Source organism: Salmo salar, chromosome 01 (genome assembly GCF_965601325.2).
Source record: "Salmo salar chromosome 01, fSalSal1, whole genome shotgun sequence".
NCBI lineage: Eukaryota > Metazoa > Chordata > Actinopteri > Salmoniformes > Salmonidae > Salmo > Salmo salar.
In genome coordinates this window covers 80013009-80036973 of record NC_138291.1, presented here as the reverse complement: position 1 = coordinate 80036973, position 23965 = coordinate 80013009, and the positions used below count along the sequence as shown (strand labels likewise).

The 23965-nt window shown below is 42.7% G+C and overlaps 1 protein-coding gene across 27 annotated transcripts in view; it reads right to left on the bottom strand.

Annotated features, from left to right (window-relative positions):
• LOC106612695 (dystonin) overlaps positions 1 to 23965 on the bottom strand; it is a 190862-nt gene that overhangs the window by 62483 nt on the left and 104414 nt on the right. For 26 of the 27 annotated variants that reach the window (XM_014214148.3, XM_014214222.3, XM_014214247.3 and 23 more), the window contains 16 exons: positions 19926 to 20054; positions 18783 to 18871; positions 18506 to 18614; positions 11420 to 17773; positions 11152 to 11298; positions 10754 to 10969; positions 10497 to 10646; positions 10031 to 10264; positions 9223 to 9375; positions 8728 to 8961; positions 8174 to 8470; positions 3734 to 4282; positions 3059 to 3235; positions 2069 to 2192; positions 577 to 785; positions 34 to 351 (listed from right to left, as the gene is read on the bottom strand). In XM_014214148.3, coding sequence (XP_014069623.3) covers positions 34 to 351; positions 577 to 785; positions 2069 to 2192; positions 3059 to 3235; positions 3734 to 4282; positions 8174 to 8470; positions 8728 to 8961; positions 9223 to 9375; positions 10031 to 10264; positions 10497 to 10646; positions 10754 to 10969; positions 11152 to 11298; positions 11420 to 17773; positions 18506 to 18614; positions 18783 to 18871; positions 19926 to 20054 — 9489 coding nt within the window. The remainder of the gene's footprint in view (positions 1 to 33; positions 352 to 576; positions 786 to 2068; positions 2193 to 3058; positions 3236 to 3733; positions 4283 to 8173; positions 8471 to 8727; positions 8962 to 9222; positions 9376 to 10030; positions 10265 to 10496; positions 10647 to 10753; positions 10970 to 11151; positions 11299 to 11419; positions 17774 to 18505; positions 18615 to 18782; positions 18872 to 19925; positions 20055 to 23965) is intronic. The other variant, XM_014214265.3, reaches the window with a different exon arrangement.

Genomic DNA, 23965 nt, shown 5'->3' with positions numbered 1-23965 from the left:
AGCATTAAATTAACATATTTGATGACTATCTACCTGCATGAGCTGCGAGAGCTCGTTGACATTTTTCCCTGGCCCGTCTGTTTCGGAGAGGGCCTGTGAGCGCTTGAGCACAAACTGCTGCACCTTGTCCGAGGTCTTCTCGAACTCCTCCACCTTGTCCTTCAGCTGCTCCAGCTGGTCCATTTTCTGCTTGTGCTTGTCACAGGTGTCAGAGAAGCGCTGTGACAGGGCGTCCATTTTGGACTGCAGCAGAGCCGCGGCGGAGGGGTCAGCTGTCTCCACAAATTTCTTCACCTTGGCCTTCATGGCTGAGATGCTACTCTGGCGACTCGAAATATCCTGCTCCAGAGCCTTGAAGAAAAACACAATGGATGACAAATATATATTCTAGAGACATTTGAATGTTTTTCAATGATTCTATAGTTTAGGTTTCATCATCTGTTGAAGATCATGCAGAGACAAATTCCAAAGTAACTGTTGAGCCAAAATAACCAGTTACAGTAAGGTCAATATTTGGTGAAATGGCTATTTGACTGGTAAAAACAGTTACACAAAGTTCATGTTTAAAGTACATACTGCCCCTTTGCTCAGCACATCTCCAATGGCTGCCGAATCCAGAGGGACTTGTCCTTTCTCCTTCACACTCTTCTCTACTCCCTCCATCCAGCTTATCATCTCATCCAGGCCATCCTGAACACTCAGGGAGCGGGTCAAGGTGATCTGAAGCTTCTCATTACGATCACTCACTGACTTGGACAGGTTGTCATACCTTTCCACAATATCATCTGAAAGCAAAGACAATGCAATGGTTTTAGGGTCAATGCTTAGCACTGGTAAAAGTTCATACCACTTGGAAATTATGAGCAAATCAAGTCAAGGTTTTCACTGTTCTTTATGTTTGACCTTTCTGCTAAGGTCAAACATATGGAAAAGATTACTGTATCATAAATATACAGCACATACAAAAAATTATTTTGAGTCGGCCAAGCGCAATATCATTAGGGACAAGGTAAAACATTTTTACATTCAGCATCACTCCGTCAAGGGAAATATAGTATTCTTTCTAACAAAGACATCTACTTATATTTCAGGATGTTGTGCATCTCTTATTAAAATAATCAGAATTCATGTAAACATTACAGTTTTGGAAACATAGGTTGTCCAAAATAATTGGTCTCTTGGCACCACTTACCCCGGATATGGGGTAAGTTGAGCTGCTGGACAGGGTAAGTTGCGCCACCTACAAATTTCTGTACTGAATGAAATATTACCACTCCCTTCAAAAACCTTTTCCCATCTTAATTTCTCAAACCCAATTCAACACAAACACAATAACTGTTTTGTCTTTTAATCATTTTAAGCATGTTTGAACACTGGCTTAACACCTTACAAACACAATGTACTTTTTAAAAACACTTTTAACATAGAACAGGACCTGGTATTACCTCATATATCCGCGATAATGCCTGGCATTACACCTGGGAAGAAAACACTTCCATTTGCTCAAACTGTGGCTCAACTTACCCCAGGCCATTGGCTCAACTTACCCCATGGCCATTGGCTCAACTTACCCCAAGGCAAACAATTTTTATTAGCCCACATAGCTACAAGGATGAACTTTCATGCTAGGTTTAGGACCTCATATTGAAACTTATAGAGACCCCAACTGATGTATAGAACAATCTCAAAATTGACTTCGGTTAAGATACAAGCATCATGAAACCTCTAGAACAATAAATTAATTTGACTTGGTGAAGAAAAAAAATGTGGGACCTAACTTGCTTACCACTTTTCCCATGTGGTTTCTTCCTTCACAGACTATGATATGATGACCTCCTAAATATTTGGTCAAATTATTACATTTGTGTATGGTTTCCTAGAAACAAGGGATGGCTCAACTTACCACACTCTCCCCTACTACTATTTCACTCCAACAGTCATGAATCACTATTGTACTGTGTGTCAATGATAGTAACCACACATTGGCAGTGGCACTATATTGTCAAGTATTTCATTATTTTTAGAAATAGCATTGGATGAGAATCTATACTTAAGACTGATTACTCACCTACTGTCTCCTGGATCTCGTCCTGATTGGTCAACAGGTCCCCCTCAGCAGTGACCAGAGAGTCAGATGTTTTGCGGAGTGTCTCCACAGCAGTCTGACGACCAGTGATCTGATTTTGCAGAGCCTAACCATGACAAACACAGGCAGACTGAAGATTAGACAGTCAACATGTCTAACAGACAAACCACACCGCTCCATATAGATATATCAATAAACTCCAGATATATCTTTATTACAATCCTGTAATTATACAGATTTAAAGCTGGAGACAACTATTTTGTAAAAGCATCTAAAAACAAATAGTGTTATTCAAACACTCAAATACTAGAACTCCACTACTGTAACTTTACATATACCTGACTGGGTGCACTCAGGGGGAAACGTAGCATTTCCCTGACATAAACTACATTCTTGAGTTTTAGGCGCCTCTAATCTTCTATATCTCTGAGCCACTGCAATGCAACTCCATAGAGAGATGTAATGGAACATGACTTTACTCCCACTCTCTCTCTCTCTACACTACATACTTTCAGTTGCAAGCCAGCTTGACTCAATCAGAGAGTACTGCAGGGACATAATCTATTAAAGGATACTAGGCATTCTCTACACCTCTGTCCAGTCCAACTCCAATCGTAACCCCCACCCTCTCCCCCCTCAAAGGCATACGCAAGAAAATGTACCCATGGTTAGGATATTCATGTCTTGGGGACTGCTTTGAGGTTTGAATTTGGACCTATAAATAGCAGTGTTGTTTTAAAGTGAGTGGAAACACTGTATATGGAGAGGGAAGTCTGAAGCCGTGTAATGACCGCTAAACCCATTCAGTTCTCAGAGCCGTCAGTGAGTAAACTCTGAAAAAAGGCTGTTCTGTAAACAGCTATTCCTCCACTTGCCCTCCTCTAGCCCAGAGTCTGTTACACTGTGGTAATGTGCTTTGTCTTGATAAAACTCACACTGATTTGGTGAGATTCTTTTTTGTTTTTGTCATACCTTGGTGTCCTCCAGCTGTTTCTGTAGGGTTTGAGGGTCGGCAGCAATGGCCTCAGACTGTTGCCTTCTGGCTTCCTCCACTGAGTTGTTGAGCCACTTCACGAGACCAGCGGTCGAGTCCTCGTACTTCTTGTACTTGTCCACCACATCTTTGAGGTTGTTGCCGAGCTCATTGCACTGAAAGAAATGAGTTGTGATGTTGATCGCTGTGGTAGTTATTAACTTGGAACGCATGCAGTATTACTGCCTACCCTCTTCTGTATCTCAACCTATAGAAAAGATGGCCAGCAATATATAATAAAAGAGCATTTCACCTGAATTGTTTTTAAGATGAACAATTACACAAAGTCAACCTTTGCCTCTCAGTATGAGAGTGAACCAGTGTTGTGATACAGAACAATGACTCATTTGCTTTCATTTTGATTAAACAGAAATGCTTCCATCGTGTGGTGAGAGTAGGATATTACATCCATTAAAAAAGAACATTCAATCAGCCTGAGATGTATGTCTCATTCAGTGTTCACCCTACTGATTTAAATAGGTAGGCCTCCTGGTGTTACCAAGGTGGCTCAGTGAACAACATGCACGTGATCAGTAACCTTGCTGAAGACTTCGAGACTAGGCTTTAGTCCAGCGGGCTAAAACAGTCTTGTGGTACTGGTATATAAAGTTTACCTGAGAGTGCAGGGCTTTGTAGCGGCTAGCAGCCGAGTCCAGCTTCTGCTTTACAGCAGCACAGGTTCCAGTGGTATCCACCTCCAGCTGGGCATCTTTCCCCTCAGGGTCCATGTGTCCACAGGCTTTCGCCACATCCAGCACCTTCTGCCCTGAGATGGTGATGAACCGCAGGTCCCCCTTGTGGGAGATGACGTCCTCAGAGAAGCTCTTCTGTCTCTGGAGCTTCTCTGTGAGGATGTTCAGAGCTCCAGCGGGGGCTCCCAGCTCCCCCACCTCCCCCTCGGCCTGCTGCAGCCAGCCCTCAAACTCTTCACAGTCTCCCTGGAACTTCTTCAGCTCCTCCTGAACCTGGACCACGTGCTTCATCTGCTGTTCTGCCTGGGTAAGGGAAGCATCGTACCGGCTCTTCAACTCCTGGATGTCCATCTGCAGCTTGTCTTTCTCCGTGGAGGACAGGGCATGGGCCTGGTGGTCCAGCAGAGCCTGGGCTGACTGGGTGGCCATGATCATGTCCTGCTGCTGGGACAGGATCTCCTGGTGACGAGCCTGGAAGAGGAAAGAGTCCATTCAAATTCCAAAAGCTTTATTGTCAAATTGATATAGTATAATTGCCACATGAAAAACCTACAACACTGACATTTAACACACAGGACAAGATATGAAATTCAAAAATAAAATAAAGTGCAAATATTGCATTTAAGAATTGGTTAACTCTTGAGGTTCCTAGGGTCTCCACCGAGCTAGGTAAATCTGCTTTTAGTTTTAATGGACTCTATTGCTGGAATGGATTTCAAAATAAATGTTTTATATGTATTTTTAATTTAACCTTTATTTAACTAGGCAACAAATGCTTATTTAAAATGACGGTCTACACCGGCCAAACCCGGACAACGCTGGCCAATTGTGCGCTGCCCTATGGGCCTCTCAATCATGGCCGGTTGAGATACAGACTGGATTCAAACCAGGGTGACTGTAGTGACACCTCTAACACTGAGATGCAGTGCCTTAGACCACTGCGCCACAATGATGTTCTAGTGTCATTCAAGCACTTTGAAGTATTGATTGGGGACGTATTTGTTGAGGAATGTAACTGTTTTTCTGGGTGAAATGTGATGTTTTATTTGTGCTTCCCATGACTATGTTTATGTATATATATATATATATATACAGTTGAAGTCGGAAGTTTACATACACCTTAGCCAAATACATTTAATCTCAGTTTTTCACAATTCCTGACATTTAATCCAAGTAAAGATTCCCTATTTTAGGTCAGTTAGGATCACCACTTTATTTTAAGAATGTGAAATGTTAGAATAATAGTAGAGAGAATGATTTATTTCAGCTTTTATTTCTTTCATCACATTCCCAGTGGGTCAGAAGTTTACATACACTCAATTAGTATTTGGTAGCATTGCCTTTAAATTGTTTAACTTGGGTCAAACGTTTTGGGTAGCCTTCCACAAGCTTCCCACAATAAGTTGGGTGAATTTTGGCCCATTCCTCCTAATAGAGCTGGTGTAACTGAGTCAGGTTTGTAGGCCTCCTTGCTCGCACACGCTTTTCAGTTCTGCCCACAAATTTTCTATAGGATTGAGGTCAGGGCTTTGTGATGGCCACTCCACTACCTTGACTTTGTTGTCCTTAAGCCATTTTGCCACAACTTTGGAAGTATGCTTGGGGTCATTGTCCATTTGGAAGACCCATTTGCGACCAAGCTTTAACTTCCTGACTGATGTCTTGAAATGTTGCTTCAATATATCCACATCATTTTCCTTTCTCATGATGCCATCTATTTTGTGAAGTGCACCAGTCCCTCCTGCAGCATAACGATGGTCATTATGACCAAACAGTTCTATTTTTGTTTCATCACACCAGAGGACATTTCTCCAGAAAGCACAATCTTTGTCCCCATGGGCAGTTGCAAACCTTAGTCTGGCTTTTTTTATGGTGGTTTTGGAGCAGTGGCTTCTTCCTTGCTGAGCGGCCTTTCAGGTTATGTCGATGTAGGAGTAGTTTTACTGTGGATATAGATACTTTTGATACTTTCTGTTTCCTCCAGCACAAGGTCCTTTGCTGTTGTTCTGGGATTGATTTGCACTTTTTGCACCAAAGTACGTTCATCTCTAGGAGACAGAACGTGTCTCCTTCCTGAGCGGTATGACGGCTGCGTGGTCCCATGGTGTTTATACTTGCGTACTATTGTTTGTACAGATGAACATGGTACCTTCAGGCATTTGGAAATTGCTCCCAAGGATGAACCAGACTTGTGGACATTTTTTTTTCTGAGGTCTTGGCTGATGTCTTTTGGTTTTCCCATGATGTCAAGCAAAGAGGCACTGAGTTTGAAGGTAGGCCTTGAAATACATCCACAGGTACACCTCCAATTGACTCAAATTATGTTAATTAGCCTATCAGAAGCTTCTAAAGCCATGACATCATTTTCTGAAATGTTCCAAGCTGTTTAAAGGCACAGTCAACTTAGTGTATGTAAACTTCTGACCCACTGGAATTGTGATACAGTGAATTATAAGCTAAATAATCTGTCTGTAAACAATTGTTGGAAAAATGACTTGTGTCATGCACAAAGTAGATGTCCTAACCAACTTGCCAAAACTATAGTTAACAAGAAATTTGTGGAGTGGTTGAAAAACAAGTTTTAATGACTCCAACTTAAGTGTATGTAAACTTCCGACTTCAACTGTATATATAGATATATATATACACTGCTCAAAAAAATAAAGGGAACACTTAAACAACAGAATGTAACTCCAAGTCAATCACACTTCTGTGAAATCAAACTGTCCACTTAGGAAGCAGCACTAATTGACAATAAATTGCACATGCTGTTGTGCAAATGGAATAGACAACAGGTGGAAATTATAGGCAATTAGCAAGACACCCCCAATAAAGGAGTGGTTCTGCAGGTGGGGACCACAGACCACTTCTCAGTTCCTATGCTTCCTGGCTGATGTTTTGGTCACTTTTGAATGCTGGCGGTGCTTTCACTCTAGTGGTAGCATGAGACAGAGTCTACAACCCACACAAGTGGCTCAGGTAGTGCAGCTCATCCAGGATGGCACATCAATGTGAGCTGTGGCAAGAAGGTTTGCTGTGTCTGTCAGCGTAGTGTCCAGAGCATGGAGGCGCTACCAGGAGACAGGCCAGTACATCAGGAGACGTGGAGGAGGCCGTAGGAGGGCAACAACCCAGCAGCAGGACCGCTACCTCAGCCTTTGTGCAAGGAGGAGCAGGAGAAGCACTGCCAGAGCCCTGCAAAATGACCTCCAGCAGGCCACAAATGTGCATGTGTCTGCTCAAACGGTCAGAAACAGACTCCATGAGGGTGGTATGAGGGCCCAACGTCCACAGGTGGGGGTTGTGCTTACAGCCCAACACCGTGCAGGACGTTTGGCATTTGCCAGAGAACACCAAGATTGGCAAATTCGCCACTGGTGCCCTGTGCTCTTCACAGATGAAAGCAGGTTCACACTGAGCACGTGACAGACGTGACAGAGTCTGGAGACGCCGTGGAGAACGTTCTGCTGCCTGCAACATCCTCCAGCATGACCGGTTTGGCGGTGGGTCGGTCATGGTGTGGGGTGGCATTTCTTTGGGGGGCCGCACAGCCCTCCATGTGCTCGCCAGAGGTAGCCTGACTGCCATTAGGTACCGAGATGAGATCCTCAGACCCCTTGTGAGACCATATGCTGGTGCGGTTGGCCCTGGGTTCCTCCTAATGCAAGACAATGCTAGACCTCATGTGGCTGGAGTGTGTCAGCAGTTCCTGCAAGAGGAAGGCATTGATGCTATGGACTGGCCCGCCCGTTCCCCAGACCTGAATCCAATTGAGCACATCTGGGACATCATGTCTCGCTCCATCCACCAACGCCACGTTGCACCACAGACTGTCCAGGAGTTGGCGGATGCTTTAGTCCAGGTCTGGGAGGAGATCCCTCAGGAAACCATCCGCCACCTCATCAGGAGCATGCCCAGGCGTTGTAGGGAGGTCATACAGGCACGTGGAGGCAACACACACTACTGAGCCTCATTTTGACTTGTTTTAAGGACATTACATCAAAGTTGGATCAGCCCGTAGTGTGGTTTTCCACTTTAATTTTGAGTGTGACTCCAAATCCAGACCTCCATGGGTTGATAAATTGGATTTCCATTGATTATTTTTGTGTGATTTTGTTGTCAGCACATTCAACTATGTAAAGAAAAAAGTATTTAATAAGATTATTTCTTTCATTCAGGTCTAGGATGTGTTGTTTAAGTGTTCCCTTTATTTTTTTGAGCCGTATTATATATACAAAATAAAATTATAAGGAAAAGGTCAATGCAGCTATTAGAAAAAGGGACCTGAGCCTTGTGAATTCAATGAATTGAACAACAAGCCACTATGAATCAAGCACCACCAGAGAGAATAGGTTAATTTACCTTGACCCTATCATACTGCTTGTCCAGGTCCAGTTTTGGGGTCTTCTCTGTAGCCTGTCTGCCAGTGTCATTATCTGTAGTCTGGAGAGCGTTTCCATTGTTTCCATTGGGGTCATCATCCTCTCCCAGAATGTTCTTGGCTGAGGTCTCCGATGGCAAAGGCATGTTCCCGTTCTGTTTGCCCATATGGTCTGTCTGATCGACCCCCATCCCTTTCTCATTCCCTATGTTGTTGATCCAGTCCAGCAGACCCTCGATCTTGTTCTTGCTCTCCTCAAGCTGCTCAACAACAGCCTCCTAAACAGGTAGAAAATAGCGAGTTACATGATGTTGGCTAAATTATATGATTAATTAGATAACTATACATTTTGTACATATATTTTATTTTAATAAGTAAGCAATCATCAAGCTGAATAACATAAATCATTTTATGTGTCTTTAAGCGGATCTATCTTTTCCTACAATAGAAAGTTTAACTGTCATGATTCAGATTTGCACCGAGTCATGGTATATGGATAATATTGATGCATGAAAAATGTAATATGTTTTCCAACCTTCTCAGTCTCCTGTTTGATAGCAGTAGTCACAGACTTCTCCACGTCTTTCCTTGACTCCTCGGCCCGTTGGTTGATGAGTTTGACCTTGCTCTTGGCGTCCTCCAGCTTGCTCTCGATGGCAGCGATCTGATCTGGGGTCAGCTTAGACCGGTTCTCATCCAGGAACGTCTTGGTGCTGCTGATGACCTCATTCAAGGCACTGCCGTTGGTCAGGATGTCTTTCTGCAAGGCCTGGACATTTCATATTTAACACACAGAGACACAGATGCAGACACAGAAAGCATGATAACAGAAATGTTAGGTGATAAATTAGTGAACCCATCAAACAAGATTCAGTATAATAGCAATACATGTGTAACACAATGTGCATAATTGTGTATACAATAAATGTGTAGCAATGACATCATACTTAAAATAAAATAATGTAGCCATACATTCTATAGTTCATTTATTAGATAACCAAGATTTCGTCAACAAGCTACTGTACTGTACCTGATGCTCTTTCTGGACCTGCTGCAGGTCTTCCACACTCTCTACACTCTTGGCCTGCTGCTGCTGGCCTATCAGACAGTTCTCTGTATTGGTCAGGTTGTCACACAGCTCCTGCAACTTGTCTGAGAACTCCTTCTGTTTCTCCACCAAGCACTGCACACACCAGAGAGCAATGTTACAATGTTACTCTCCTCCCAACAGCATACACTACATAGTACGCATTAATCATACTGGACGTTCGTAGATAGTCAACCCCTGATGACAATGGTCTGAGTATGCTGTAAACATGCTAGCCACTCAACAGGCCAGCAGTCTGACATGGTAAAGAAAGAGGACGGGTTCAGTAGAGAGGAATAGGACATTTGTTCACAAGTGTGTTAGTGCTGAGGTTGGTTGAGAAAAACGTTCCCACACTGAAGATGCCTTTGGAGTTTGTCCTCTGGAGTTTAGAGTTTAAAGGTGTGTTGAAGCCTGTGAAACGTAAACACGACCAGGAGAAAGGTTAGCGTTTGGCTGTGGCCAAGCAATGGTCTTTTTGGTGTTAAATGAAACATGCAAGAGACTAACTTCTCATTAAAACACATTCAAAACACATCCTTATAAATCTGACTTAATGAATTCTAGTGACATTATTATTTTATATATATTCTAAAATATATATCATGACGATAATTAGTTTATGTAGCTATAAAATACACACACAGCCACACTTCACTTCAACCAATACATTTTCATAGTTTGCTCAACAAACTGAAATCGACTCTTTCCAAGGTGCAATGGCCCTAAGCCCAGTCATTTGGGTCCAAACCTTCTGCTGACTCTCATTCTCGCTGATCTCCAGCTGAAGTTGAAGGGTGTGTCTCTGATTGGCCACCCTCTCCATCAGATCCTTAATTGCCCTCTGGGTGGCGCTGAGAGACTTGAGGAGGTGCCTGCTCTGGGCCGGGCTCAGGAACTGGGCATGCTCTGAGATAAAGTACTGGATGTCAAACGCAGTGTCCTCCAGATGCCTCTGGGTCCCTGACACATTAGTCACCATGTCCTAGAAACACAGACAGGGGTCATGAAGGGGGCTGAACCAATCAACACAACTCATTGGATGTATAAATGTAAACCATAATATATTGTGTCATTGGTTAATTCTAGGGAAAAACTACAAACTTTTAATTTCGTTTCATATAACCTTAAATGCTGTGTATTTTATTCATATATACTTAAAATACACTACTGTAGGTGAATAAGGAACATAAGGAGAATTAGGTATGAAAAGATACCTTATTATTCTGGATCATTTCTTTCACTGTGTCCACGTCATATGTGTTCAGGATGTCGAGGTTGCAGGCCCTCTCAGAGTTGTCATGAATACAGCCTGATAGTTGATCAAGGGTACTGAGGAGCTCCTGGTATGTTGACTCCAAATTGGCCTGAAAAACACAGTTCATACACTGAGGATTCATTTAATTTACTTTGTATTTACTGCAGTTCAGTAACATAATTTCCTCGATCACAACAATGAGAAACAAACACTGACCTTTCCTTTATCAATAGCCTGCGTTAGAACATAATTCCTTTCTGCAGACATTTGGCAAACGTCTGCAAATGCTGGCTGCAATTCTCGAAAGGCTGAAGCCAGATCTTGGTGGATATGCGTGGGAATGAGTTCATTAGCAGACTTTAACAGCTGCTTGGCTATGTCCAGATCTCTGGTTAGAAAGCTAGCCAGTGTAGACAGATGTGCTTCCAACAACTAAAAACAGAAGTGGGTGAATGTTGAAACAGATGCTCATGCAAGGAGGGGACACTCAGAAACAGAGAGAAAAATGTAAGTGGCTAGAAAGTACTGAAGGTGCCACATTCTTTCAGGGATGCATTGTTATTATAATGTATTCAAACCTTTCTATGGTGCATTTAAGTGTATGTGATACAAACCTGAGATTCCTCCAGCTGACTGTGTAACTCCTCCATGTTGTTACTCAGAGAGCCCTGCTTGGATGACAAGTCGTTCCTGATCTCCACTAGAACATCTGCATGATCCTGAAGTCTACCAACACACTCCAGATAATCCTGGGTGGAGTACTGTTGCAGAAAATACATAAAATACATAATATATATGAATCATTTTAAATAAATACATGTCAAATACATGGGTAGTAGTTATTTTATATGCATTTATATGAGTTTCGAACATAAAACTTACCCTGACCGTAGGTTGAACTGCTTCAGCATTGCCTGTGTCTGAAATGGTTTCAACCTCAGTAGATTGATATAGGTCAAGACCTTCCATGGGATCTGCCACGGCACCTTCAGCCTCATCGGACGAGCCATCCTCCTGGATGATCTCCAGGTTGCGTGGCCTGTCCTCATCAGGAGCACCCCCCAGAATACTGCTCAAAGCTCCAATCACATCTCTGAGCATGGCAGGGTCTTGGCTTGAGGATACACTTTGAAGAACCTGCTGAAACTGAATCTGGGTCATATCAGATGGTGTTTCTTCATGGGGTGGTTTCCCTCCATCCAGACTAGTTTTACCTGAACGGAGAGCCTCATGCGTCAACAGATCCCTGAGGAGATCTGGACTACTACTTTTCACAAGCCTAGGAGCTGCATCTGTCTCACCACCAAAATCACCAGAAACTCTTCCATGGGACTGTGGATTGTCCTGTATCAGATTGATGATGCCCTCCAATGCTTGGGTCTCAGCCTTTTGTAATTCATCGACATCTGCCCCCTCCACTCTCATTCTCACCAGCTCACCTAAACCGGACCTTAGAGCACTATAGATGGCCGACACAGGTGGTGGGACACTATCAGGTGTCATGAAGTCTGGTTGAACATCAACAGTCATCAGATGGGTATGATTCTCATCACCAATGCATAGATTTTGCCTATTTCCATCCTGTGTAAGATCTGACCCCAGGCCAGGCTCTTTACCCTTTACCAGATGCTGTGAGGTAATTTCTGATGTTGAGGGGGTATTGGAGGAAGAGTCTGGTTGAACAATAGCAGCCATCGGCTGGGGATGATTCTCAACTGCACCACATTTATCTTGTTTAACAACTGATCTCATACCTGGCTCTGTTGCCTTTAATGGATACCCTGGGAACATTTCTGATGCTGATGACAAACTTGTATCTGGCAACTTCTCAGACACAACTGAGTTACATTTGTCAGTACCTGTCTGTCCTGTCTGTGATGACTTGGACACAGTGGGTGAATCAGCTTGATCAGTAATCTGTGAGACACTACCATCAGATGAATCTTCTTGTCTCCCTGAGGATGGTTTGCTGTCATCACCCCTGCTTGATTCAACCCTGTCATTAGCTTTAGCGTTAACATTAGCGTTTGAATTTGACAGATGTTTATCAGTCAGTGTCAGATCAGGGGTAATTCTGCTAGATATTACTTTAGTGGGAGCAGTTTCTAACTGCTCTTGATCACCGATATCGTAGCTGTCATTATTGTCACAGCGTGTTTCTATTATCAGTACACTGGATACAATAGCTAAATCAGAGGAGTTAGTCAACTGCACTGGAGTCTTTTTTTGACCTGTGGGCTCACTTTGACTGTACCCGCTCTGAGAGGATGTAGGCTTGATATCTCCATCTGACTTCCCTAGCGGTTGCTGAGGTGGCACAGTGCTAAACGATGGAAGTCCATCACTGTTCATTACCATTTTATCCACATTGACACCCACGACTGTGGACGCTGTGCTTGTTACATCGCTAGACAAATCTCTCAGTGATGAGCTATCTATTCTCTGATCTGACTCATTGACTAGCTGGCTAGCTGGCGGCTGAACTGCGTTCAACACATTCTCCATTTTCCTTTCATCAGACAACAGATCGCTATGTGATGAGCAGGACACGCCCGAGTCACTCTGAACAGGACTGGCAGTCTGGTTCCCCACTATCTCACGGTATCCTGCTCCCAGCTGCCCATCACCCGGAGTGAAGCCGATTGCCTCACAGGACAGATCCGTGTCTCTCCTCAGAGAACTGTTACCATCTTCCTCTGTCTGTCTCACCTCTTTAGCCTGGGCCTGAGGAGCTCCGCTATCTCCACTATCGCTCAAACTGAGAGAGTTTGATCTGTTTGACAACGTGTCATTGTGGATGGAATTTCTAGACCCAGGGACCATGTCTGACAGTGGACTGGTAGGGGCCTGTGAGGAACCATCTTCCCTTAATGAATATGATGTGTCAGGTTGATGGATGACACATTCCCCTGTTACCTGATCTGACAGGATAGGTGATAGGATCTGTCTACATACCCCATGACTGATGGTGAACGAAGGTAGTAAGGACTTCTGGGAATCGCAGTTCTGTTCTCTGTTTCCTTCTGCATCCACATCTTCCCCTGCATGTCTATTCCTATTCTCTTTACCTTCTTCCCCATTGACATCCTCATCAGGGGCGTCAAGAACCAAAACCGCCACCTTTTTGTCTGTTTGATGTTGACGTATATTCTCGGCCTCGTTGTTGTCTATGAGGCACAGACTCTGGGAATAAGAAATCCTGTGCACGCAGTTTCTATCAGGGTCGATGATTGCGTTGTGTACTGGGTCTGAGTGAAGGATCTTTTCAGCCAAATCATCATCAATCAACCCTGAATCCAGCGCTTCATTTACACGAATAGTGCATCCAGACTTGGAGTCATATACACCACCCAACAGGCTCTGCTGTTCCATGATCTGCAGGGCTATCTGGGAGGATATGGAGCCTCTAGACACAGCTTCTTTCAGGGTTGCCACTGTGCTTCTCTCATCCCCTAAAACCTCTCCCTTGTGGAGCTGCAATGCCAGCACTTCTAACACAGTCTCCTCATCCACAAGGCCCTTATCAAGAGCTGCATCAAGGTCATAGCGTTTCCCAGAGATGATGTCCAAAATACCACCCTCCTCTAGTTGGGCTCTGAGAAGGTGGATCGCAAAGCCTCTCTCATCTTCATTGTCCCATGCTTCTTCCTCAGTGCATGGAACCTCTGTGGATGTGTCAAGGGTGTCTGCCAATAAAGTGGACAATGGAGATGATTCAGATTTTGTTTTCTTGTCTGTCTCACAGCCAGGTGTCATTGGATTTGTGGGACGTTGTGGGGAATCTTGTGCACCCGGTGGCATGTTCAGGCCGGTGTCAATTTTCATTGATGTTGGGACTGTGCGCATTGTGTTTTTCTGATCGATTCTGTCAGGCAAAACACACATTTCAGACGCATGCTGCCTGGTATTCTTTTCAGAGTCAATAGATATGGATGATTCGTCTGTGAAACTGTGCACTATCTCCCTTTTGGAATGTTCTACATTATTTTCAGAGCTAGAATATTCCTTTTCTGCTGGCATGCTTTTGGAATTCTGCGCAGCTGAGGGGAAACTTGTGTCTGTGTCATTCACCGTGCACAATCTTTGGTGGATTGACCTTTCCAAAATGATTTGGGTGGCTGACCCTTCATTGAAAGTGAACGTCTCTTTTGGTTGATTATCTGAAGAGGAGGTTTTTAAATCAAACGCCAATGGTTCTGGGCTTGTGTTGTTAGTGTTCTTTAGATAGATGCTATCACACAAAACACTTCTTTCAGAATCAGGCTGTCTGGTATAATTTTCAGAGCTAGACGATTTATCTGTAAAACCTTGTACTAGCGCCATCTTGGAGTCCTGTACACATGAGGGCAAGCTAATATCTGTGTCATTTACAGAGCATGATCTAGGAGTTCTGCTTTTCAAAATGGTTTGTGTGGCTGAACCTCCATTAAAAGTCTCTGTTGGTATATCTGAAGCTTTATGTGAGGTTTCTACATCAATGTCAAAGGGTACTAGACTTGTGTTGTTTGTTCTCTTCTTTTTTTTCTTCTTCTTAAAAACACTTGCTTCAGAATCCACTGAGCAGGATCTAGGAGTTGAGCTTGCCAAAATGGTTTGTGTGGGTGATCCTCCATTGGCTGTCTCTTTTGGTTGATTATCTGAAGCTATTTCAGAGGTTTCTAAATTCATTTCAATTAGTGCTAGGCTTGTACTGGTAGAACTAACCTCTACAGATGCTTCCACTGTGAGGCCTTGTGCCACTGTCCTTCTGGAATCCTTGGCACCTGATGACAGGCTCATGTCTGTGTCATTCACTAAGCACAATCTAGGAGGAGCTGAGTTTTCCAATACAGTTTGTGTGGCTGAAACGGCATTGACAGTCTCTTTTGTTTGATGATCTGAAGCTATTTCTGAAGTTTCTACATCAATTTCAAATGACAATGGGCTTGTGCCCTGTCTGTTCTTTTGATAAATGCTATTAGACAAAACATTGGCTTTAGAATCATATTGTCCGGCATTCATTTCAGAATGAACAGCTACAGATGCTTCCTCTGTGACACGTTGTGCTAGCAAGCTCATGTCTTTGCCACTCACTAAGCATGATTTAGTAGGGGATGAGCTTTCTGACATGGCTTCTGAGGCTGATTCTCCTTTTGGTTGATTATATAAAGCTATATCTGAGGTTTCTAAACCAATTTCAACGGATGATGGGCTTGCGTTCTTTTGATAAATTCCATCAGACAAAACACTTGTATCAGAATCATGCTGTCTGGTATTCTTATCAGAGCCAGATAACTCTTCTGTGAAATCTTGCGCTAGCATCCTTTTTCCAACCTGTGCACCTGAGAGCAAGCTAATGTCTGTGACATTTACCGAGCACGATTTAGGAGAGGTTTGTGTGGCTGAAATTCCATTGAAAGTCTCTTTTGGTTGATTATCTGAGGTTTCTACATCAATTCCAATGGGATTTATACCCATTGTGTTATTTTGATAGATGCTTATTTCAGAATCCGGCTGTGTGGTGTTGTTTACACAGTCAATAGCTGAAGCAGACTCCTCTGTTCCATCTTGGGCTAGCACCATAAACACATTATTAGAAAAGGCTTTATTGTCAGATTGATTATAATTTGACTTATCCTCCCTGAAGAAACTGGAAGCATGATGGTCTTTCATTGTTCCATCTGTTTCCTCGTTAATGTGCAAATATCCAAAATCCTCAGTATTGCTTTCAAACGAGATCTCTGAATCTTCAGAAATATCTTCTTTCAAAGAAATATCCACAAAAGTGGCCTCACCAAGTGCAGTGTTTTGTAGCTGGTTTTCAGATGTCTCTACTGAAATGTTAACTAAAAGTTCAGCCATTTTAGTCAACTGTCCATCGAATATTAAAAGCCTTTGTCCGGATTTTGGATCCATGTAACTATTCATCATGAGGTATGAGATAAATAACTGTTTTGCCTCGATGGGAGATGGGGCATTTATGGTCTCATCATCAATCTCAATATCATCTGTAGGGCGATGGGATCCTCCAATCTGAAGCTCCCTCAACATCAGCCAGCTAGAAAATCTATCATTAAGGTCATCAACATCAGGAAAAACATCTGGTATTTCAATGGTTTTCAACACCTCTGCTGTATGTGTGTCAATGAAACCATTTTGAGTAGCATAGTTAATATCCATTACCTCTGAGTCTTCTGCTATGTAAAGGGCAGCTATCTTCTGTCTATTGCTGAGCAGTTTGAATGCCAGCTGATTGGTGATGATTTCATGCTGCAGAGAGGTAGACACGGTCAAGATTTCACCAGAGTGAGGCCATAAAAGTCCCATGAACCCCTTCTGTTTCTCCAGCACCAAGAGTGCACTGCTAGAGCTCATCAAATCACACTGAACAGCCTCATCCACCGATAGCCTTTTGCCATTCTGAGGGTTCACTATGCCTCCATTTTGGGCCTGCTGGCTCAGTATCCCAGTGGCAGTGCCTTGATCGATCAAGCCTTCTGACAGGGCTTCCTCTACGGTGAGCTTACGGCCTGTTTTGGGGTTGAAGATACCACCTGCAAACAGCTGAGCCCCCAGCAGCCTCATCGTGGTCTGTCTGTCAATCAAGCCCTCATGAACCGCACTAAATACACTAATCTCCCTCCCAGATGTCAACTCCATGTTTCCATTGTGGCTTTTCTTCACCGGCAGCAGTCGCAGTCCAGTCTCCACATCAGCCACGCTCCTCTGCACCAGCTGGGTGAGCGAGACCTTCTCTGCCGTGCTGGGGTTGATCAGGTCCTTCCATGTGTCCTGTCTTTCCAAGAGCTTGACGTACAGAGGGGCAGGGATCAGGCCAAACTGAAAGGCCCTCTCCAGGGTCAGTATATCGCCCGTGTAGGACACCCTCAACCCACCTGTAGCCAGCTGGATCTCTATAACCTTCATGGCCAGGGGCTCAGAGATGGCCCCCTCTCTAACCGCTGCTATCACAGGGAGAGGTTCTGAGGAGAACGCCGGGCTCAGGATACACTGGTTGGCTTCGTTGAGCTCTCTGAGCTGCTTCCAGGTGGGCTCGTCAATGAGGTTGTGATGTAAAGCATCGTCCAGCTCCAGACACATCCTTAACTGAGGCAGAACGAGGCCAGAGGTGATGAGCTGAGCCTCCAGGAGACAGAGCCCAGTGTTATGGTCGATCAGGCCGCTCTGAACAGAGCTAAACACAGAGTAGACCTCTACACTTCCAACTTCGAGTACCCCCTCAATGGTCTGAAACGCCTGTGGAAAAATAAATTAAGCATGAGCAGACATATTCAACAACAAAATTGTAAAATCCAAAATGTTATGATACAAATCATATAGTTGATTTATTATTGACAAATTGTCATAATTTATACTGTATTCCAAAGAAAGGTGAAACATTTACTCACCCCTCAGACAAGCATGTGAATGTTAACAGTTCATATGCAAAAGTGCAAGGCTGTGTCAGTGTGATTCAACAGCAAGAAGAAGTAGACACACTAAAGGCTGGCATGCATCTGGGAACAGAATACTCAGTATCTTGCAAAACAAGAGAGCAAGTTAGACACAACACAACAAGGCTGTTATATTTGGTTGTTGGTGACCACCTGTAAGAATGAAAAGGAGATCACCAAAGCTTGGTTTCAATGATGGCTGTGAAAAGTCAGAATGAGGCTGGGTGACATGAAACACTCATGCTCCTAGAAATAGAAGCATGTTTACAGCATACTCAGTTTCATTGGGTTTTGAAGAAAAACCTACTTTCCCTTCTCTTGAGAAACCTACTTTCCCTTACAAGTCAACATAGTGTGTTTAAGATGACAATGAATATGGCACAAGAGGAAACCTATCACACCATGCCAGAGTCCATTATGGGAAAAAGGGTTAGTCATGCAGTTGAACAGTAGGTGGCACTTGTGCATAATTTCTCACACCACACTGTAAACTCCCATCCAGTGGTTCAGAGATAAAGTCCAGTATCTATCTAACCTGCTCGGTAGATGGCGTCTGATCAGAACACTGCTGGGAGAGATCACTGTAGGCCTGGTGGAGGGATTTCAGCTGCTCCTTGGCTTCCTGCTTCTCATCCTCAGTCATTCTGCAACTCAGGACATCAGAGGCATTTTAGTTCTCTTATCATAATCATATCATTAAATAATTTAAGGCATACAAAATATAATTGAAATAATTTACAGTGCAGAGGGACATGAATGAAAATGTCAGCCTTAAAAACCTCACTATCATATGTTATGATAATTCAACTCACTTGTCACTGTGTTTAGTTAGCATCAGCTGTGTAGTTCTCAGTGCTTCTGCAATTTGCTCCTTCTTTGTTACCATTTCTTCCATTGAAACCTGAAATAACAATGGGTATACCTTATACATGTATATACATCTTACTGTTTATTCTGATCACTCGATATGCCACTTTGTAGCATCATATTTGTCACAATAATATACACTGACTTTTCACAAAAAGTATCTGAGTTGGGTTTGTGCTATATATTAAACTCAGATATCCAGTTCCTGATTTTCATTCATTTGATTTGCACAGAAATATTTATTTGATTTGTTTTTATTTTCTTATCATATAGTTATCACTTAAAATAACTAGTGCCTAGAGTTTTTCCTGACTACATGAACCTGACCAGGAGAAACCAGGTCAAAGCAAGTCCGACTGGGGCGCAGACTTTTTCCTCGCAGGTCAAATGTTCATGAAAAACTCACCCTGATCATAAGATCATTTTCTAAGAAGAACTGTGCATCCACATTGTAATGCTTTTCAATTTAAAGACCATTTAATAATTGTATGCAGAAAAATGGCTTTTCATTTAAATCCATATAAAAAGTGTTAATGGTGCAAAATGTTCAGTCCTTGCATATTAAATATAATAACATGTTCAAGGAGTAGGGGGTATTTATAATCATGTTATATTGAAATACTAGAATGCTTATGTAACTGTGTCATCTTTGTTTATATCGTGAGTTATGGGTATAATTACAAAGGCCCTGAGGAGTCACAAGGACGACAGAGACCGTGGGCTAATGATTCAAACTTGGGGAAAATAACTTTCTGCTCATATTCAGATGTAAGGGATTGACCCATACTTATATCACATATTTGTAATAGGGTAAAGAAATAATTAGAGAGTATCAAAAGCATTGTCTTTATTAGAACTAGGCACATACAGTAACAGTGAAAGGTTGTGCGACTTTTTGATTTTATTGCATATTCTTGAAATTGAGCACAACCATCAGTATATAAAATGCAATTTTTGCATGACAGGTTATACACACATAATTGTGGGCATAATGATATACTGTATACAATGACAATAGGCAAACAAGAAATATACAGGAAATTAAACCGTAAAGTAACAGTAAATGCATGTTTGCACACAGTATTTACCTGGGGCTTACTAGAGGCCTCTGTGCTGGCTTTACCATCTTTGCTCTGGCCAGGTTTCACACTGGTCATCCAACCTAACAGCTTGCTAACTTTATCACCATGCTCTTTCTTCTCCTCATCAACAGATCTCTAGGATTTGAGGAAAGAATTTCAAAAAGGTGGTTAGGATCAGAGTTTTTAAATCAGGAAATGAGGTTATGCAGACATTCAACAACAGATAAACCTCTAAGGAGACCCCCAGCCATATTTCTGACCTCTATTTGGACAATGAACAGTTTAAGCTTACAACATACAAATCAGTGTTTGATTTATGAAGTTTATTGCCATGTGGATCATGATGTTTACGTGTTATGACAGTTGGCGATAGAAAACTGTAATTGTTTATCATTGACTTTACACATCATGCTAAAAGCATAATTCAACCCTGATTTAATGAACTCCATATTCATAATTTAATTAACATTCATATAATTCCAAGTCAAATAAAATTCACACGTAATTAATTATTTCTTATTTTAAGTGTAGAACATTTCATTCCAAGAACTTGATTAAGTCAGGCTTTGCTGTGTCAATCAAATATTCTGTTTTCCCTATTTACAAGCCATGGAGAACCAAATACTGTTCACTCAAATGTGACGATAGGTCCATAAATATTGGAAAGACGACTTAGCCCCAACACTAAGAACCTTTGTCGTCTCCAGTAGCCTGAGCCCGGTGTGGCCGTCATAGACACCCTTTTCCAGGGCATCCATGAATGAGATTTTCCTCTTCGTCTTTGGGCAGGTGAGGGTTCTGGGGTAAGACTTCTCATCTTTCAGGAATAAGGCAGTGGCTTTGTCAACCAGGAAACTCTGAACAGCCTCATCCAGTGAGATTCTATCATGAGTCTCTGGGTTGATCAGTCCTCCAGTCAGGAGCTGGAATTCCAGGCATCGAAGACCCACGTCTTTGGGGAACAGGTTCTCCTGAATGGCCTGAGCTACACTCAAGGTCTTTGCTGTCTGGGGATGGATGATGCCATAGTAGGCTTGCTCACACTGTTGGAGCTGGCGGGCAAACGTCTCGTCTAGGAGACCTCTTCGCAGAGCCTCGGTGACTGTGGCTTTCTCCCCAGAAGCAGGGTCACAGATGCCCCCGGTGCAAGCCTGGGCCTCCAGCAGCCTCAGTGCAGTGAGTCTATCGATAAGGCTCTGCTGATGTCCCTGGAGAATGGTCACCCTTCTCTTCTGAGTGACATCCCACAGACCAGCCAACGGGCTGTTAGCGTCCGGAACAACTACCATTCTCGAAAGGATAAGGTCTGCCAGCTCGTAGACGCTAATGAGCCCACTCCGATAACTTACCAGTTCTGTCATTTCAAGGAACTTCCGATCTAAGGCAGTTTCGATGCAAAGCTGCCGTCCACTTTTGAGATCTGTGATGACGTGTAAAGGGCTTTCGTTGACATCGACAGTGGACTTTTCCTGCCATTCACTGTCCTGCTGAGACAGAAACAGGTAGGTCAACTTATCGATGTGGTTGCCCTTAAAGGCTTGGTATGTGGACATTTCCATACCAGAAGCACTGTTGATGACTGATACTCTGTGACAACTGGAGAAGGAGAAACTGGAGAGATTCTTCTCACCAAAAGGCAGGAGATAGACACCACCATCTGTGTCATACAAACAAGTTTTCAGCAGTTCACAGTAGTAGGCCTTCTGTCCTGAATCAGGTTTGTGGAAGCCTTTGGGGTTGCTGACTGGGTCGTACAGACTCTGTAGGGTAGCTTTGTTCAAAAGACCCTGATCAAGAGCCATGTTAAGGGGCACCCTAACACCAATCACTGGGTGAACTAATCCTCCAGTAGCTATCTGGGCCTCAATGATCTTCTTTCCTTTGAGCCTGTCAACAATCCTTTCCTCCATGGCCTGAAATACAGACAGTGTTTTACTGCCATGGACATAACCAGTGGCTGCTTTTTCAGCATCCATCAGTTTGTCTTTCAGATCTAACCCAACAACGCCGTTCTCCAGAGCAGCTTGAACCGAGAGAGTTTGTCCAGTTAAAGGATCTATAACACAGCCAGTTGCAGCCTGTGCCTCCATATACTCAATAGCATATGTCTTAGCTAAAAGGCCTTTCTCTGCAGCCTCCAAGAAGGATATCTTTTTCTTGCTCGACTCCAAGTAGATTCCGGCAATAGCAGTGGGTTTGCCGATGAACTGAACGAGTGATGCTTGGACCTCTTCTAATGTGACAAGGCCAGTTTCTAATTTCTGCAAGGTTTCTCTATCCAAAAACTTGGTTTTGATCAACTTCCTGATACTGATACTGCCTCTGGGTCCTTGGAGCTTTGGGGAAAAAGGATGGGTTGTTGTCTCACTCTGCTTCAAACTACTTTCTTTTGACATAGAGGCAGAATGAGATGCTTTGGATGACATGTCTTTGACATTATATGAGCTTGTGTTAGTGGTGCTTGTAACATTTGGACTTTCCCCTGCCTGACCATCCAGAGACACTAACTTTTTTGTTATTGCCATCGCTTCCGTTTTTTGACTTTGGTTCTTAGCAATCAAATTCTGAGACTGTTTTTGCTGGACTGTTGTAGCCTGCACAGTAGAATAATTTGTTTGATTCTGTAAAGTGCTTTGATTGCTGACAATTTCCATTTTGCCTCTCTTCACTCTTTGCAGTTTTTCCAGTACTTTGTCTTTCTCCGCTGTTGCAATCTGTTGGCATAAGATGTGAATAATCATTAGATATAGAAAATACCTTGAGATCATTTATCATTACTATTATTATTAATTTGTCATACAAATACGCATTTCAATTGTGTCTTGTTTATTTTTTACAAATACTATGCAAGTTTTTGATGAATGTAAAAAAATATATATTATAGTCATGGATATATACCTCTGAGGACAGTTTTATTTTGATAAGCTCCTCCTCCAGATTGCGGTTTGCCTCTTCATATGATGACACCATTTTCTGTGTTAACAAAAGCTCAGTCTTCAGTTTGGTAACTTCATTGTCTTTGTCACACTTATGATTGTTATGACTTGTAGTCTCCACTTCCTTTAGAGTCCTACGTTCAGTCTTAATCGTGACCTCCAGCTTCAAGACCTTTTCCTGAAGACCTCTGACCTCCTTAGCATAGGAAACAACCTGCTCGTTGAGGGATCTTGCTTCCTTTTCCTTTATTCCTAGTTTCTGCTCACTGTCTGTCAACATTTGTTTGAGCTTTGTGATCTCTTTTGAATTTTCCTTCTGAATGTTTTGCAGCTGAGTAATGCTAGAGTTAAGTTGCATTTTCTCTCTATCTAATTGAGCAATTTGAGATTTTGCTTTCAGCAGGTCATGGCTAATAGTGGTTCTCTCATTTTGTACTTGCTCCATTTTAATACAAACCTTGTCTAATTGTTGTTGAGCTTCCTGCTTTAATTTCAAAGTGCTCTCATTGAATGTTTTGGTTTGACTTGCAGTCTCCACTTCCTTTACAGTCCTATGTTCAGTCTTAATCGTGACCTCCAGCTTCAAGACTTTTTCTTGAAGACCTCTGACCTCCTTGCCATAGGAAACAACCTGCTCGTTGAGGGATCTTGCTTCCTTTTCCTTTACTCTTAGTTTCTGCTCACTGTCTGTCAACATGTGTTTGAGCTTTGTGACCTCTTTTGAGTTTTCCTTATGAATGTTTTTCAGCTGAGTAATGCTAGAGTTAAGTTGTATTTTCTCTGTTTCTAATTGAGCAATTTGAGATTTTGCTTTCATCAGGTCATGGCTAATAGTAGTTCTCTCATTTTTCGCTTGATCCATTTTAATACGTAGCTCATTTATTTGTTGTAGATCATCCTGCTTTAACTTTAAAGTGCTCTCATTTAATGTTTTCAACTGTGTCATTTCTTGCTGGAAAAACTTGGTGTTATTCTCTGCTAATTCTGTACTGTGTGAATGTTCTCTGGATTTCTGCTCCAATTCCAGTTTGATATGAGACTCCTGCAATGCATGCATTTGACTCGTTTCCATCTGCACTAACTGCAGCTGTCTCTCATATCCCTGCTTTT